At 45.6% G+C, this 17,276-nt stretch overlaps 1 protein-coding gene, 1 long non-coding RNA gene and 1 pseudogene across 2 annotated transcripts; 1 reads left to right on the top strand and 2 right to left on the bottom strand.

Moving 5' to 3' along the window:
• Positions 1–1,751: 1,751 nt before the first annotated feature.
• LGALSL (galectin like) lies at positions 1,752–9,245 on the bottom strand. Its single transcript, XM_034659221.1, has 5 exons — positions 8,814–9,245; positions 7,936–8,007; positions 7,699–7,787; positions 6,861–7,038; positions 1,752–4,893 (listed from the first exon to the last, which is right to left on the bottom strand). Exons 1-5 carry the CDS (start codon positions 9,204–9,206, stop codon positions 4,750–4,752), a joined length of 876 nt encoding a protein of 291 aa, XP_034515112.1. The 5' UTR covers positions 9,207–9,245; the 3' UTR covers positions 1,752–4,749.
• LOC105241307 lies at positions 9,071–14,332 on the top strand. Its single transcript, XR_002144312.2, has 3 exons — positions 9,071–9,169; positions 11,236–11,390; positions 13,502–14,332. It is a non-coding gene; the product is annotated as an uncharacterized LOC105241307 (long non-coding RNA).
• A 1,416-nt stretch (positions 14,333–15,748) lies between these two features.
• Positions 15,749–16,286, bottom strand: LOC100464692 (annotated as a pseudogene).
• Positions 16,287–17,276: the final 990 nt, after the last annotated feature.

Genomic DNA, 17,276 nt, shown 5'->3' with positions numbered 1-17,276 from the left:
CTCTGATTTCTTCCTTTTCAGTTTTCCCTCCTTTCCCCTATGATCCTCTGCACTATTTCTTATGTTCCTCATATGAGTGAAACCATATGATAATTGTCTTTCTCTGACTGACTTATTTCGCTCTGCACAATACCCTCCAGTTCCATCCACGTCGATATAAATGGTAAAATTTCATCCTTTTTGATGGCTGAGCAATATCAGGATGTTTCTTAAAAATACAAACTCCTGGGACCAACTCCAGACCTATTGAAACAATCTCCCAGGGGAGAAGCTGGACTTCTGCCTTTAAGCAGATTTCCTGGATGATGATGATTATTATTTTTTAGAGAGAGAGAGAGTGTGAGCCAGGTGGGGGGGGGGAGAGGGAAAGGGAGAGAGAGAGAAAATCCTAAGCAGCCTCCATGCCCAGTGCAGAGCCTGACACGAGGCTCGATCTCACGACCCTGAGATCATGACCTGAGCCAAAATCAGGAGTTGGACACCTAACCGACTGAGCCATTGCTGGGTGATTCTTAAGCACACTAGAGTTTAAAGCCACTAGAGGCCTTTGTCAGTTTTATTCACTGATGTATCCAAGTGCCTGGAATAGCAATTGACACAGCTCAATAAATACCTGCTGAATGAAGAAAGACCTTAAGTGTTTGAGGCACTTGGAGGCTCCAATTATGGTTATCTCCCACACCATCTAATCCACAATGCTGTCAAACAGCAAGTATAATGTCATATTCCAGAAGGGATCTTCCTCGCTAGGCTGGGAGCCAGGGGAAGCGCTCCCATCTCTGCCCAACAGCATCAGCAAATTGTCCTCACCTTAACAGGTGCCTGTATAAGGTGCCACCCTGCCTACACTTAACTGTAAAAGCTGTGACAGAGACCAGCCTCATAGCTTTGCATCCTTAAAAAAAAAAAATGGAAAATACGGGAATAAAAACAATCAAGACGTAAGTAGGACACCAGACCCAGCCTGTAAATATCTCTCCACTTATCTCCCATAACTGAAGCTAGCCAAACTTCTATAAGCCATAGTTTTATTTGTAGGCAGAATAGCCAAGGAATCAAGTTTCCTTCCTGATCATTCAGACCACAGGAAAGAGAAGAGTGGGGAAATGCAATCTTGCTTTTGTATATACAATGTGCTAAGACTATATTTAATGATTAAGAAACCACTGCATCCTTAACAGGTAGATGGATAAAGAAATTGGTACATCTATACAACACTACTCAGCAATAAAAAACTATTGATACACCACATGAATCTCAAATGCATTATGCAAATGGAAAAAAGCTAACCTCAAAAGATTAGGTACTGTATGATATTCTTTATAGGACACTCAGGAAAAGGCAAAACTATAGGGAGGCGGCAGGGAACAGGGGTTGTCTGATTAGGGTGAGGAATGGGGGACACGTTTAACTACAGAGGGATAGCACAAGGGAATTTTCTGGGGTGATGGAACAATTCTGTATCCTGATTGAGGGGGTAATGACAGGAATCTATGCATGTGTTAAAAACCCATGGAACTGTACACCAAATAAAGTTAATTTACTGTATATAAACTACATTAAAAAAACCCTATTGCACACACAACAATAAACTCATCAGGTCTCCAAGACACTCTCCTTCCCTTGATCAGTTTAGCAAGGTGGGAAACATAACAACTGGTCTTGGGAGTATACATGAAAGTGACGGAACACTGCTATACCATACAGTTTAGGCTAAGCATATCATACTTGGTGCCGAATTTAGCATTTTATAAACTGGAAACCATTTTGTAGAAAATTCCTTTATTATAGTGCAAATAACTTTCAGCAGTGACATAATAATGTAAGAACACATTTAGCAACATTTTACACCACGCAGTAAATAAGAAAGTGTTTCTTTGAAAATATGTCATCATAAGAACATTATTCCTACATTAATGCTGGAAAATGCCAAGGCTGTTCCTCTCAAGGCAACAGGACTCTCTCCCTCTTTTTGGATATTTTCTTCTTAATAGAAATGAAAGGATTTGCCATTTTAACAAGTCACCATCATTTCCCAGAGTGATTTCTTAGGGGGTTTTGAACTGAGGTTGGCAAGATTTGAAATGGGGGTTCCGATTTTAAAAAAATAGTAATTTAAGACAATTTTGGGACAGCCCAGAAAGTAGAAGTCACTGCTATTAATTTTTAAGTAGGTATATACATTCACTCCAATTTTGACGCAGAAATGGACAGATTGTCTAAAGCCTGCCTTTTATTCCCCCAGAGTCTGATTGTTATTTATATTCCTTGGTTTTGGGCATATTACAAAATTAGGGCTCTGGTCAGAAATAACTCCTTACATACCCAAATGCTTTCCTGTGAAGGTTTAAATTGCACTTTCCACCCTGAATTCCCACCTCAGACCTCACATGCCAACGAGAGGCAAGAACCCTGTTTCCAGTTTACGGCTAATGAGTAACACAGCCCCCCTGCTAATTGAGCTATACCTGAATCAAGCCATCATATCATTTAGAGTAATTCCAACAGCTTAACCAAGAGGCTCCCACTGGGCCTCCCAGAGAAAAGAAGGGTTAACAGTGTATCTTTACACCGAGCTGCCTAAGGGCTTTGCAGCTAAGCCTTTAGCTGACAGGCAGAGAGAAGAGTGTCACTTCCAATCAGCCCCAAGCCCAGCTCCTCTGGTTTCTGCTGAATTATGCAGTGCGTGGGGAAGGACGGCCACTCAAAGGAAACCTCCTGTGGGGCTCTTCCACCAAAAACCCTACTCATATAATTCAGGGTGCCCTCGAAGTGTCTGCACGAACACGCCTCAAAATCTAGTGGCTTTATAAGCCACGAGAAGTGAATCACAGGCTTGAAAGTACCTGGAGCCAAAGAACAGCCCTCTTGGCTGAATATGGCTGATTAAGCCAGCTGGTACATAAAGCTTTTAACGCTCAGCCAGTCTTGCTGGATAAAGTTATCTTCTTATATAACACAATGGAACTGTGCTAAGTAGTTTCAAAGTTGAGAAGAACCCAAATATATCACCAATAAAAAATTCACGGTTTTAGTTTGCTTTTCCTTAGACTTTGGTACTGAAACACTGTCTACATTCTCGACACGTGAAAATGACGTGGCCACTTCCGTGCCTCTGCATGTTGCGTAAAAGAACTCAAAAGCAAAGCAGGACAAGGACAGGTCATAACATGATGCAGTGTGCTGTACAAACGAAACCTAAATTATATATAAATACATCCCCACCCGAGCACCCCTTTGTCCATCCCCCACTACCTGACCAAAGCAATGCCAAGGGTCCTTGTCTCCAGGGCCAATGAGTTGGTGAAGGCCAGCACCCAGGACTCCAGCCAGCCCTTGCCGCGCGCTGATGTTCACAGTACGGCAGGTTCCTCGCGGAGAGGCTCCGCTGTCGGATCAGCTCCACCAACGCAAGGAAACTCTTAACAGCTTAATTTGAAACATTCACACTCTTGGCTGGACTCAAGGGATCTGGAGTTCTGGGAGTTAACCTTCCAGATAAACTAATTGGATCGTTTCCTAATCTGGATTCCCCCCTTATCCTAATGTCTCAGCACAGCTAACACAGTAGGAAGCATCCTCTCCTCTGAAGTTCCAGAAGGCATTGCTTAGGGATATTGGCGAGGGTCACATAATAGAAGTAACACAACGAGCTGACAGCTTACGTGGATATAAATTATTTCCAAGTAAGTTATTTGGGGCCATTTGCTTCTGCTCTACACTGCATTCCAGAATCATTTTCATAGTATACTTTTAAAAGTTTATATAGTAGTTATTTTAAAAATTGTCGATGCAATCGCCTCTTACGTGTTTTCAATTAGTTTAATAACAACTTAACGAGCTGTTATAAAGACCTAGGGAAAAGTAGTTAAATGGTCTTAAGGAGCCAATACTGTGCTAATTCACAGTAAGGAGAAAACGTGATATAAATAGAATTTATGTAACCATCGATTACTTGAAAAGCAGTTTTATCGAAATGCTGCAAACTTTTCCCAAAAGGACTTACAGCAATTTATATCAAGAGATCCTAAGTTTAGGGGTATGGAAGATACAATTCTTTCATGATTGTACTATGTAATTTTCCCCTTTGGACCTAAGATACCTATACATTCAAAAGTTCATAACTTGTTGTTTTTGAGACATTAATCATTCTCTAATACGTACATTGAGTATAAATAAATAACTACGAGAAAGCTTTAAAAATCTGAATTAACGTTATGCTGTGCAAAAACCAAAAAACAAGAAAAAACCCAAAAAAACAAAACCAACCAAACCCTTGAACAACTTACATTCTATGTAAATACCCTGACTAAAATGTTGGTTGTGCTACACTCTTCCACTTCAGTGCAGGAACGGGTTGATCTCGGTGTACCGTCTTTGTTGGTGGTGGTGTTGCTTTAAGTCTTTAGCACTTTAGTTTCTAAGTATCACCTTGCTTTGAAAAGATGAATAACTTGCTACCAAATCACAAATTATCACAAATCCATGTCAGTTTAGTCTGAATAAAATCCAGCATAATGTATTACTTTGTTCTGGAAATAATGGCTCGGTGTTTGTTCTGACAGCTTCCTAAGGGCAAACCACAGTTTGAAGTTGTCGTTTTGGGTTTAAACTGCACAGAAAGAAGAAACAGTGAAGCCTGCTTTTTCTTTTTAAGTCTCCAGATCTTGCTAGGACACTTCTTTCAGATGGACAGTCAGACAGTCGTGGCACCTGATCCTATTTGAAATAGAGGTGGTTTAAACAGCATCAGCCAAGCTTGGTGATCTGGAGGTCCCCATTTATCTTTATGGTGTCGATTGCAGATAACGTTTGAATGCGGTGGTAAAAATCAAAAAGTTGGTGTCCATCCACAAACACTCTGAAACGTGGGTGCTCACAGAGAATTTCCACCTGGAAGAAACAAAATCATAATCTCAATTCACAATTTCAGTGAACGCTGCTGGGGAAAACAAACACATAATATTTCATTTTAGAGAAAGGCAATATCTTCAGGGGTTCTCAAACCTTGGAATCATACAGAAGTGCCACAAACTGCTGGGTTCCACCCCCCAAACTTTCGATTTAGTAGGTCTAGGGTAAGATCTATGAATCTGCATTTCCATCAAGTTCCAACACGATGCTGCTATTGCTGGAACGAGGAACACACTTTGTGAACCACTGTTCTTCACTATTCAATATCCTTTAAAGATTTTAATTGTTCATGCTTGAACCCTTCTCCCTTCTCTTTGTACTCCGGAAAGTTACCTAAAGCAGCACAGATTGATTTATATGGCACTTAATGCCTCCACGGTCATCCCCTGAATCCATCCAACCCTCAGAGGAGACCCTCACAAAGATAAACTGGCCCCCACTTAGGACCATGTAATGACAGTCTAGGCACTCAAACATGGTAAACATTAAAAGAGAGAAGGTTACACAGTAATTACCATTGGCCCAAGGATGTGTAATTAACAAGGCTTTGTTAAGCCAAACAGAAATGCTGATTCCATATGGTAAAAGCTTTTTCTTCCTCTTTTCCTTAAGTAATTCACCATAGATTTTAATCATTGGTTCTGTGCTAGGTATTTATTAAAAGCACTGGTGGCCACCATGTAAGAAGAGACTTCATATGTGATATTAGTCACATTTAATTCATATTATTACTAAAATTTTATCACCAAGAAGTGCCGATTTCATTTCAATTTGGTTGTTGGGGAGCATTATATTCCTCTGGGCAGAGAGAAGCTCTGGTTACTCATACTCATGAGCTACGCATTAAGATTCATCAAGAAACTGCCATAGTAAAAAAAAAAAGAAAGAAAGAAAGAAAGAAACTGTCACAGTCAAGAGGAGCCTAAGGGGCCATTACCATTCTAGAGAAGGGGGAGGGCATGGGTAATAGGAACGGGTACCTTCCCCAGACTATGATTAGAAAGGCAACGATCTCAATTCTATCACTGATGTAAGTCATGGATTCTTATTCCCCCCACCAGATGGTACAGTGAGAAGAAAAATTATTACTTCTTCATAAGGCCCTTGTAAATGTCTAGATGAAGAGGAACAGGTTAAGGGTAGCTGTGCTTTAATAGGCGTATATGCGACTGAGCTGTTATTATTGTGATGTATGTTAACAAGGTGTAATACAGACAACTTCATCACCAGGCCCGGTACTTCAGAAAATCCTTTCCTAACACGTCACTCACATTACTTGCATCTCTCACTTGGCACTGTCCCTCACAGAGGAAGGTGCCACTAATACTGCTTGGTTGGATGCGAAGCTGGGTTGTGCTTCCTGCCCATTAGATGGTGGAGAGCCAAGTTATACTCATCCGGGCCCAGGGGAAGGAATTTGTCAGCCACACAACCTGTGACAATAAAACAGACTAAGGCTACTTAACCCAGAGGAGAAACAAGGACCAGACCTCATTAGCAAAAGTAACAGGAGAAAATGAAAAGATTATCACTATTGTTCTTAAAAAAAAGTCACAACTAATAAGGTTTAGTGTTCCTTCCAGGTTGAAAAATAATGAGGACATTTCTAGCCCTTATTATTTATTAATCAGGATATTTTGGGACGGGTATAGATTCCATGCCTAGTACTAGGTTGAGTACTACATAGAAAAGTATCCTTAACAATCTGGACACAGGCTTCTTTACTAAACGTATTGGCTAAACAGAGCCTAGAGCTACTATGGGGAGTATTAGTTTATATCTGCAAACAGAGCTCTTTTGATCTTTTTTCTTTTTTCCACCATCAGGTGACAAACCTCCTAGACATGCAAAAATTCTGGCTGCTTAAAGCATTCTTGGCAAACGCTGGAGGAGCTGCACACCATCTCCCTGCCAGCGGCTGGAGCTGAAGCGCTCGAGGTACTCACCCTGAATGGCTGGTCTGGGATGAATGGAAAGTAAGGGATTGCGGACTGTTCTTCACCTCTTTCCCCGGATATACAAGAATTTCTGAGTAGTTGCCGGTCTGTGAACACGGCTTTGAGTTCAATAGCCACATCGGCGGGGGGGTCTTCGGAGTCACCACAGGTCAAGCTGATGGCAAAGCTGAAAAGAAAATCGGCTCATTTATTCTGGGTTTGGCTGTCAACAACCCAGGCTCCCATAGTTCCTCCTCCTCCTCGGGGTTTGTCTGCTTTGAATGGGCCACTACTGGTTACACAGAAGCTTGGAATATATACGGAGAAGGAGGATTACAATCAAGCCAGGTATTTTAATACCTAAAGCAGGCTCTGGTAAAAACTTTGGTGGAGTTGAACATGACTACCATCAGGGATTTCAGATACCCCAAACCACCCGCACATCTGTGTCTTAATCCATTTCACAATTCTCAAAAACAGCCCCAGGAACTGACCAGGGGCAATAATATCTTGTAATGTTTGCTTGTCATTTATATTGACAGATCTTGCTCCAAGCACCATGTTTAAAAACCCTTAAAAAAAAAAAATCCTTTGCCCTCCTTAAGGGTCAAAGAGAAAATGATGTGGGCCTATATTTATAATCACTGATATAAATAGCTGTCTGGAGAAATGATGGCTGGGATTCATACACATTCTTTTCATGGGAACATGGTACTTTCTTGGCACTTCCAGCTAGCAACACTGGCCACAGGGAGAGGAGGAGGAGGAGCAATCAACCACAACAAGAGTGGGCAGGGCCTTTTAACCGCCTGATAAGCCTTTGGGTGACAAGGACTCTCTGTCTTACCTCTCTGGGTTGAGGTCTACAATGCCCATCACCAACACCTTCTTGCCTGGTCTCATGCCACCTTTAATGTGCCCACAGAATGGAACTATCTGCAAAGGATGACAGGAGAAACGGGAAGTTTACAGCCTGTCCGGGAAGAGCCAAGCCCTCAGATCCTGAGGACCTGACCCATTGGAAAATGCAATTAGAAAGAAAAAGGGTACAGGCAGAGGCACAGCACAGAACGAAATCACTTACCAGTCGTGGGAAGTACACGTCGGCTTGAACTGGAGAGCCCAAGGAGTTGTTTAAATGCCCATCATCTAGTTTCTAAAAATAGCAGCACACAGATTGGCTTTCCAAAGGCTCTAGTTTTAGGGGGGTGGGGGCTGGGAGGGGAAGGGGAGGTAGTGGGGAAGCACCTATACAAATCTGGCTGAATCCAGCAGCTTTCACAGGGCACAGGCAGCGTCTGCAGATGCTGCCACCTCACAGCCCACTGAATAACCGCATAAAGCCCGGGAACAAAACCCGTCCTTTCCACCCGGTGGCTAAGCTTCTGAAGATTCCCAGACCTTCAGATCTAGATCAAAATCCAGGTCGAGGCACGCCTGGAGCCAGAACCCCGCGTCGGAGGAGGGGAGGCCCCTCTTCAACCGCAAACGCCTCTGGACCCGCAGTCGCCCAGGCCTGTCCTGAGGGACGTGGCTGGGGTTCAGGGCCGCGCTCAACTTGTCTCGGGGCCCCCCCAGGCCAGACCCATTTCCAAGGGGGAATCCCCGGGATGTCGGAGGCGGCCGCGGGGCGCGCGCCCCAGACACACTCACCCAAGCGCACACTCACACGTGCAACGTGCACACACCTGGCCGCCGGCTGCATGGCACCGCGGGGGCTGTCGGTCACCCCCACGCCTCCGTCCGCCCCCATGCACCCTCTCTCCGGTGCACCCGGGGCACCCGCCTGCCCCCCAGGCCGGCCGCACACAGCCAGCGCTCGCTAACAGGTATCGGGCGCCTTCCCACGCGCGGTGCGCCGGGCTGGGCCTCAGCCTCCTCTCCGCCGCAGCCCCGCTGAGCAGGCGGCGGCGTGCGGGGCCGCGGGAAGGGGGCGCCTCGCGTGCACCCCTCCGCACTCACCACCGCGGCATCGCTGTCCGCCACCGATCCCGCCATCTTCTTGCACGGCGCGCCGGGGTGCACGGCTGGCGGCCCGGCGGCGGCGGGGGACGTGGGACGCGGCGCGCGGGCGGGGATCCCGGGGCGGGCTGCGCCGGGCGGGGCCGCGGGTCCGAGGCTGGTCGGGCGCGCGCACTCACACACAGGAGCGCGGGCGCGCACGCCTGGGGCCAGGCGCCGACCCTGCAGGCTGGGCCGGGGCGGAGGGGGAGGGGAGCGGGAGGCGGCGCAGGCCGGGAGGTCGGAGGTGGCCGCTGCTCCCCGGACAGGGCTGCTTTCTTCCTCGGGGTGCTGCTGTCCCCTCCCGAGGCAGAAAGGTGACGAGGGCCGCGTCGCGCTGGCCCTGGGAGGCATTTAAAGGCCGCCGGGGCCCGGCTCGGGAACTGGGAACAGGGCGGGGACCCGGCTGGGCTGCCGCGGCTTGCTCAGCTAGCCCTGCCCCTCGGCCATTGGAAGGTGGCGGGAGGCTGAGAGTTGGAGGGACGGGCCAGTCGCCGTCGGGGCGTGCGGGAGGGCGGGGGCCTTGGGGGCTGGGTTAGTAGGGACCAGGGCCTGCCAGGTGACAGGTGCTTGTGACACCTTCGCCCCTCCCTTCTAGCCAACCTCCTTCCTTCTGTCACGTCCTGGGGCAGGTGGAACTGTGAAGGCCGAGGTCAAGGGAAGACTGGACGGTGGGGACGGTATTCCAGAGCTCGAGATTTCTTTCAGAAAATTCCAGCAAAGTGGAAGAGAAGATTCATTTGGCCCTCTAGTGTAGAAAGATAATGAGAGGGCGCTAGACTTGCGTAAATAAATATTTGACCCGAAAGCAAGAGGCAGAGAGGACTAAGGGTAAGGGCTCTTTTTAATCCCAGGAGGCTAGATAAGAATAGGCCTCTCTCTCCCTTGTGGACTGATGGGCAGGTCTGGGGGACCCTGGAGGCTCTCCAGGGCAGGGGTCTGGCTATGTCTTTCCAAGGGGAACTGCTCACAGTGAATCCTCAGCCCCCATTGGGCCCTGTTTTTCACAAGTCACCTGCTCAGTGTGGGCCAATAAGTTTCTCACTGGAAAACTTCTTATAAGCTTTGTGGAGTAATTCCCAGGGGTACACCCCTCTTTTATTCCAAGGCACAAATTCCTTTTTGGCATTTCCACATTAGGATGATTATGTAACTTCTTCTTAGATAAAGCTGTATCCGCATACCCTCTGTTAGGTGACATCTTGGCTTAAACATTCCATTGCGTGAATCACCAGGGTGATTTACACTAATAAGCAGGGAGCATGTGTGACCTGCTGCAGTCCCAGAGGGGCCCCCACAGGCTCCCTTCCAGCCAGTGCTGCTGGCTGTGTGGCCTGGAACATCACTGCAGCTTTTGCGTCTTAGCTTTCCCTTTATGGACCAGAGCTAATCGTGGTAATCTCAGTCTAGTAGGGAGAATTACCTGCACACGTCTGTATGCCGCCGTCCTATCCTTTGTATGCTCTGAATTAGAGATGCAAATGCAACACGGTTGTGGTTCACATTGTTTATCTTGTTTGCGAGTCTTAGCTCAAAATCACATCTCAGTGATTGTTTAAAATATTAGGCAGTTATAAGAAATTTTGAAACACACTTGGATATATCTCTGTTTCTGAGAGTCTGGTAAGGGGAAAAACCATCGAAGTCATTTTTTGTCATTAGTTGAGCGTGACACAATACATCTCGGTGGTTAAAGAGTCTGTGCCTTGGGTTCAAATCCTGACTCTACAGTTTACTAGCTGATGATCTTGAACAAATTTCTAAGCTTTTCTGTGACTTAATTTCTTCATCTGTGAACCAGAGATGACCGTGATGATGATAGTGCCTTCTTGTTGGGAAGATTAAGTAAATGGGTTCTTGTACCTTCCTTAGAATAGTACTTGGCACATAGTAGCACTTACTCTACAAAAGTACTCAGTGTCTGCCATGCACCAGGCACTGGGGATCCAGCAGGGATTTTTTTGTTGATCTTGTAGTGGGAAAAGGCAGTCAATAAACAAATAAGTATATAATATGTCAGGCAGTAAAAGTGTTAGAAAAAAATAGGAAAGAAAGTAAGGTGGGAGAGAGAGACAGGAGGTAGAGTGTTGTTCTTTACATAGGGGTGGACAGGGAAGCCACCTGTGGTAGAGTGATGTTTGGTAAGAGCCCTGAAGAAAGGGAAGGGGGGAGGGAGTCCTTTGGAAGTCTGGAAGAGGTTTCTGAAGGGAAAAGTCCCAGGTGAAGTATGTGAAGAGTGTTGGGTGCTTTGACAGAAGAGATAAATAATTACAAATAGATTAGGCCCCATAGACCACGTGAGGATTGGCTTTTACGTGAGAGAGGTGGGAAGACATTGGAAGTTTCTGAGCAAAGGAGTGACATAGTTTTCCCTCTGTTGCAGACTCACCCCTCTGGCTGCTGTGTGGGGTGGCCTTCGTGGGGAGGGGGTGCCCATGAGGGAGGGTACAAGCGGGACTTCTGCACCAGGTCAGCAAGATATAATGGCAGCTCAGACTCGGTGGAAATGATGAAGATGTGAGAAGCTGGGGGCCCTTGGTAAGTCCTAGCTGTTACTATTATGTAGCTTTGGGAGTTCATACTGACCTCTGAGCCTGTTTCCTCACCTGCAAAATGAAGGGTTGGACTCATTCATCATTCCTTCTCAGCTCTTAGAAAGTTCTTCTGGTTCCTGAAAAGATGTGTAAATACCATCTGAATTTGAATGGGTTTGAGAGTAAGGGCTGCTAAATGAAAGCAATCTTGGGTTGAATCTTGGCTTGATAAGTGATTTTATAAGGTGAAGAGTAATCCTTTGATTTGTTTTGTAAATGGAGTTGAAGATAATTTGGATTGCTTGAGATGTGTTTCTTGCATCTTGGGAATTTAAAGAATAGGAAGGTACTGAACAGTCCCAGAATACTTTAACGTGGAAAATTGCCTTTTATCCCCAAAATGCTTGATTCCTTCTCAGTCTACATAATGACTCATTTTAAATATGAAGAGGAAGGAGAAAGCCTAAATGAATTTTTAATTACAATTAAAGCCGAGCAGAGTCAAACTACTTTTTATAGGGAAAAGTTATTAGCAAATTAATGACTTATAGACCTTTAATTTATTTTTAGTTGTGTAGGAAAGGAAAGGCAGACTGCTCTGTGCTTGGATTTCAGGCAGTTGTGTCTAAAACAACATTAACCAAGACTGTGACCCTTTTATGAGAGGCACCAGTGAAGTTTCGAGATGACCTGCATTACTACTGGAAACTGCTAAAAGGGCTAAAGAAGGGGCGAAGGCAGTCAAACAGATGGTTAACATCAAAAAAGAAGTATAAATAGGTCTTTGAAGAGAGATTTTGCTAAATGATCAGATGAAAATAGTAGATCACTTCCTTTTTTCCTTCCCATTTAATGTGTTTTCTTCACGTGTGTGCATGCAGCATTTCTAATATTGGGAGGAGACTACAGCATTGATGTCAATTCAGCAACTATTTTATGGGTATTGTTTTGTTCTATGATACCATGGACCAAAAAGAAATGTTTGAAGAGGCACAGGTCTTGTATTTGAGGAGCTTACAGCTCACTCTGGGAACCAATGGCAGAATGTCATGGTTGGTAAGGTAATAAATGCCTAGACCTACAGCCTGAGCACTGAGTGGGGAGATTCACTCCCATTTGGAGGATTAAGGCAGCTTCCTGGAGAAGGTGGCAAATTTCTTTTTTTTTTTTTTTTCTTAAAGATTTTATTTATTTATTTGACAGAGAGACAGCCAGCAAGAGAGGGAACACAGGCAGGGGGAGTGGGAGAGGAAGAAGCAGGCTCCCAGCATAGGAGCCTGTGGGGCTCGATCCCAGGACACTGGGATCACGCCCTGAGCCGAAGGCAGATGCTTAACCGACTGAGCCACCCCGGTGCCCCGGCAAATTTCTGATCAAATGTATACAGCAACTTCCACAGTCCCACAAATGCATGTCTTCAAACACCACATTGCAGCTCCTAGCCTGAATTCTAAATCTGCTGTTCTCTCTGGCCCGGCAATTGCTGATGTCCTGTCTCCAAAGGCTGCGTTTTGTCTCCTGCCCTGGTGCAGACAGACATGCCTCCTTCCCTTGCACTGTGACTGCCTTCATAGGCTTTCTGTGGGCCCTGATCCCCTGGCCTGTCTTTGACCTTCTGACCACCTGTTTCCAGTGTGTGTATAGACACACTGGCTGGAGCAGGGATTCTTAACCTCAGCACTATTGACATTTTAGGCTGGGAGATCCTTTGTTGCGGGGGGCTGTCCTGTGTATTATAAGACATTGAGCATCAGGCTTGCAATTCTCCATCATTGTTTTTGTCAGGTCAGTCTCTGCTCCTGATAAATAGTCATGTAAGCTACAAAATACACCAAGTCAGCATCCTTTTGTTTACCTAGTTAGGTAGGAGGGCACACATTTATCAGGCTGTTTTTCTATATTTCAGTACATGATTAACGTTCTTAATTATTGTAGGAACTATGGTCCCCGTTATCAAATAATTATTTTAGACACGCACACATTTGTGTTGTACCAAAGTAATTAGGGAACAACCATAAAACTTGGCAGTCAGCGGCAGTTCTTAACATTTCATTATTTTCAGTTTATTTATGAGGAAACTAGAACCAGCCTCCTGCTTGTGTTTTAATTACTCAGCACAAGAGGATTGATTTCAGAAAACCTCCATGCTGAAGAAGATAATAATGAGCCCATCCCCCGGAGGGGTTCAGGGCTTCAAGAAGAACTTGCTGTTTCCTACCCAGGGGATGTCACCGTGGGCCCTTTAGTGCACCCTGTCCTAAGAGCTCACTCCTGGGAAGGGTGACAAGAGCTGGCGGGGTTGTGAAGGCGTTCTGCCGAGGAAAACAGAAAGAACACTGCTTCCAGCGTTTGGAACTGGCAGCATGAATGAAAGATATTTTAAGATTCTTTCCAGCATGGCATTGGGCGTATCCTGAGAGCCAAGGATGCGCTTCCGCGCCTTCTCCCCAGCCTCACCTTTCGACGATTCCAAGAGGCAGATCTGGTCTTCAGCCAGTCTTTTTGCCAATAAAGAGTGTGCCGGGCCTGTGTGACGACGCCCCAGGCCTAATTTCACTCTTCTCATTATGCTTGATGTTTCTGTTTTCATTTGCTGGTTTATAGTCCTCCCTTTTATTGCCTCTGTGATTTTACTTTCTTGTTGTCTGGTGGCATAAAGGGTTTCTTAGTTTTGTAGTTTCATGGAAACTTGGGTGGCTCAGCTGGGGGGAAGGAGACCAACATACAGATTTAGGAGTTGTTTGGAGATTCCCAACTTGTGGGGAGGAAAACTCAGGAGGCACGCTGCCAGGTGGGCATTTGGTTTTTGGAGGAAATGTGTTTGGGTGACACAGATTTCTGGATTTCTTAAAAGGTGAACTACACAGAGTAGGGATTAACACAGCACAGCTTCTGAGCAGACCACCAGCCCTGAGAGACCTGGAAATTTAAACTTGGCATCCAAATTTGACCAACGAAAGAGATTCAGAGAAAAAAGACTTCGTGTATTTATTCATTCATTTATTATTTATTTATTATGCTTTATGGAGTGAGGCTCCGTTTTGGTTGTCTTTATGATAATTTTTTACTTTCCAAAAGAAAAAAAGAAGAAGAAAAACCGCCATACACATGCTTGCCCTTGAAATACTTGCCCTCCTCATCCATGTGACTTTCTTAAGGGTATCTCCGGTCTCCTCAAATTGCAGATTCCTCTCCTGCACACTGCCTGTTCCGTCTGAAAATATTCAGAATGGGTCTGAGAGCTCCCCGCCAACATGGCAGTATAGCCCCGAAAATAGAAATAAAATGTTTCGAATCCAGAGGCTGGTTACATTCCACTTCCAATCAGATAACACATTTTCTATCTAAATTTAGATTATCTGCTACATGTTTATTTTAGGTCTGAATTGTTCAAATGATTAATTTATCTCACAGAGAAAGAAGAAGAGTTGAAGAAATGTTTTAAAAAGCAGAAGAAGTTCACATTGGCAGTCTACACTGATTAAACTCGTTACATTTCATTCATTCGCAGCCTCGGCCTGGGTCGGCTCAGTGTTGCTCCTGCACCTAAGAATTAGTTGGAACTCTATCAGTTCAGTGGGGCTTGGACCAGGCATGACTTTTCAAGATGTCTGGCGGGTGTGGGTGTGGGTGTGTGTGTGTGTGTGTGTGTGTGTGTGTGAGGGCTGGGTTGAATAGGGAGGGAGGGAAATTTTCAACTTTTCTTAAAAGCCAATCCTCATTTTAATTACCAGGGATAAACACAAGTAAATTGAGGAGAGGAAACAAAGCAGCTGCCTTTGCTTTTGATCCGATCCCTTTAGTGCCAGGGAAAACTCCATCGAGAGAAGAGAGGAGACTCATGCTTTAAAAAAATGTTGGGTTTTGTTTTGTTTAGTTTTGTTTTTGAAATGAGTGAGGCAGAGACACAAGTATTGAATTAATATCCTTTGAAGCTTTCTCTGTTAACCAATGTCCCCCTTCACAGTCATCTGGGATGTGCCCTCGCGCAGCTGCATTCCTGGCCAGTTCTGCCCACCTCCCACATCGGTTGTATTTAATGATGCAGAATGGCTCATTTCCCTGTAATCCCAGCTTCTCCCCGGGACAGGTTGGCCCACTTCCTTCCAGGCCTTTTAGATGCCTCCCTACTCCTTCCATTAGCTCTGGGCTCTCCTGGGCAGGCTCTTCCTCCACCTCTTTAGTGAGGAGCTTCTCAGCCTGAACGAAAAGTGAAGACAAACACATCCTGTTTACATTTGGTCCTTCTTTGGGAGGGAAGTCCTTGTCTTTCAGGAGGCCAATACTCACCCTTCTCTCTCTCTTTTTGGCAGATAAAGATTTGTTTCATTGAATAACTGATCAGTGTTATTGCCGAGGCTACTACGTACAGACAAAAGAGAGGAAATTAGGTTTCTTGGTCTCTTCCTCCTTGGACAGAGTCTTGATGATCTCCTCCTTCTTGGCCTGGAGCCGGTCTTCACAGCCCTTGTGTGCTTCCTGGGTCTTTGATCTGCGGGCCTCAGCCCGGTCAGCCAGAAGCTTCTGGATGTGCTCCACGAGAATCCACTCATTTGCAAACACGTAATCCTTCGCTTTCGGGTGCAGGCTGTGATAGGTGGGGCGGTCAATCTCTGGCGCAGAATTCTCATCCTCCTCATCCAGGTCACCTTCTCAGGCATTCCAGCATGAGCAGTACCTTCTCTCTTTCTTCTGGTGGGCCAAAGTATTTTTCTGGCACCGGGCGCAGGAACAGTCACAGGCTTCCGGATGACCAGCCCATCTTTGATCAGCAGATCAGCCCAGATCCGCTGACGGGCATGGGCATTGGCGAGCTCATTGGCCTCCCTGGGGCCAACCAGACCTTCTTCTTGCCACAGCAGAGGACCCCGGAGGCAAGCCTCTTCTGAAGCCTGAGCATATCGTTTAACTGCGGCTGCGGTGGCGGAAGGAAAACCATCCTTTTTTAGTCACTGTTGACAGACTGATGCCATAGCCGGGACAGGCCAAAAAGTGAGTATCATCCCATTTCAATCAAAGTGATATAGCCAATAATGAGAAGTTACAACTGAAGATTGGCTCTGGATGATTTATACAGACAAGCCAATGCCAGGTGATAGGCTATGAATGGAAATAAGAAGGAATGGGCTTAGTGAGGACAAACGATGGGTGCCATTTCTGAGTATGGGCAGGATGAGTGTTTTTTCAGGTCTAGTGACGGTTTTACTCTATAATATTGTTCATTCTCAGTGGCCTCCTGGTGGCACATAAAACAGCCACAGATTCACTTAAAAGCCCTTTGAAATAATTGCACAATGCTAAAGTACAGCGTCACCCAGGAATCCATATCTTTTAGTAAATTGTAGCTCAGCTTCCTTCTTCAATGTTGAGCTTGTGTTTAACCAGCATGGTCTTTTAAAAAATAAGTTATATCACATCAACCCTCCTTAAGATCACTTGGTGAGTTCTCATGGTATTTGGAATGAAACTTAATTCCTTTCCTTGGCTTTTAAGGCCTATGGGATCTGGCCCCATGTCTCCAACTTCACCCGGGGGCCACACGCTCGCTTGCTCCTCTGCTCTTCAGCCAAAACTGGCCTCCCTGGTATTCTCCCAACAGCCAAGTACACGTATTCCTCAGGGTCTTCTCAGTAGCTGTTCCTCCTGCCTGGAATGTGCTTCCCTAGGCACTTTTCTGATTTGTCATCCTTCCATTCCTAAGTGTCCCCTCCCATGAGACGCCTTCCCTAGTTTAGGTCCTGGCCAGCGCTCTTTACCGTATCCTCTACTTCTCCACATATTTAACCTCCATCTTTAATTGTCTTGTTTATGAGTTGGCACGGCCTTTCCACACTGGAGGGTAAGGGCCTTGAGAGCAGGGTGTTTTCTTTCTTCGTCATGAAGTGAGGTG

Source organism: Ailuropoda melanoleuca, chromosome 4, assembly GCF_002007445.2.
Source record: "Ailuropoda melanoleuca isolate Jingjing chromosome 4, ASM200744v2, whole genome shotgun sequence".
Classification (NCBI taxonomy): Eukaryota; Metazoa; Chordata; class Mammalia; order Carnivora; family Ursidae; genus Ailuropoda; species Ailuropoda melanoleuca.
The sequence above is the reverse complement of the archived record's forward strand: the minus strand, read 5'-3'. Positions and strand labels throughout refer to the sequence as shown.

Excerpts from the sequence above, each read along its gene's own strand:
- LGALSL (XM_034659221.1), bottom strand. The coding sequence starts at position 9,206 with ATGCCTCCCAGGGCCAGCGCGACGCGGCCCTCGTCACCTTTCTGCCTC. Across the intron at positions 7,788-7,935 it reads ACGTGTACTTCCCACGACTG|ATAGTTCCATTCTGTGGGCA; the intron begins GTAAGTGATTTC and ends CATCCTTTGCAG. Across the intron at positions 4,894-6,860 it reads TCCCAGACCAGCCATTCAGG|GTGGAAATTCTCTGTGAGCA; the intron begins GTGAGTACCTCG and ends TGTTTCTTCCAG.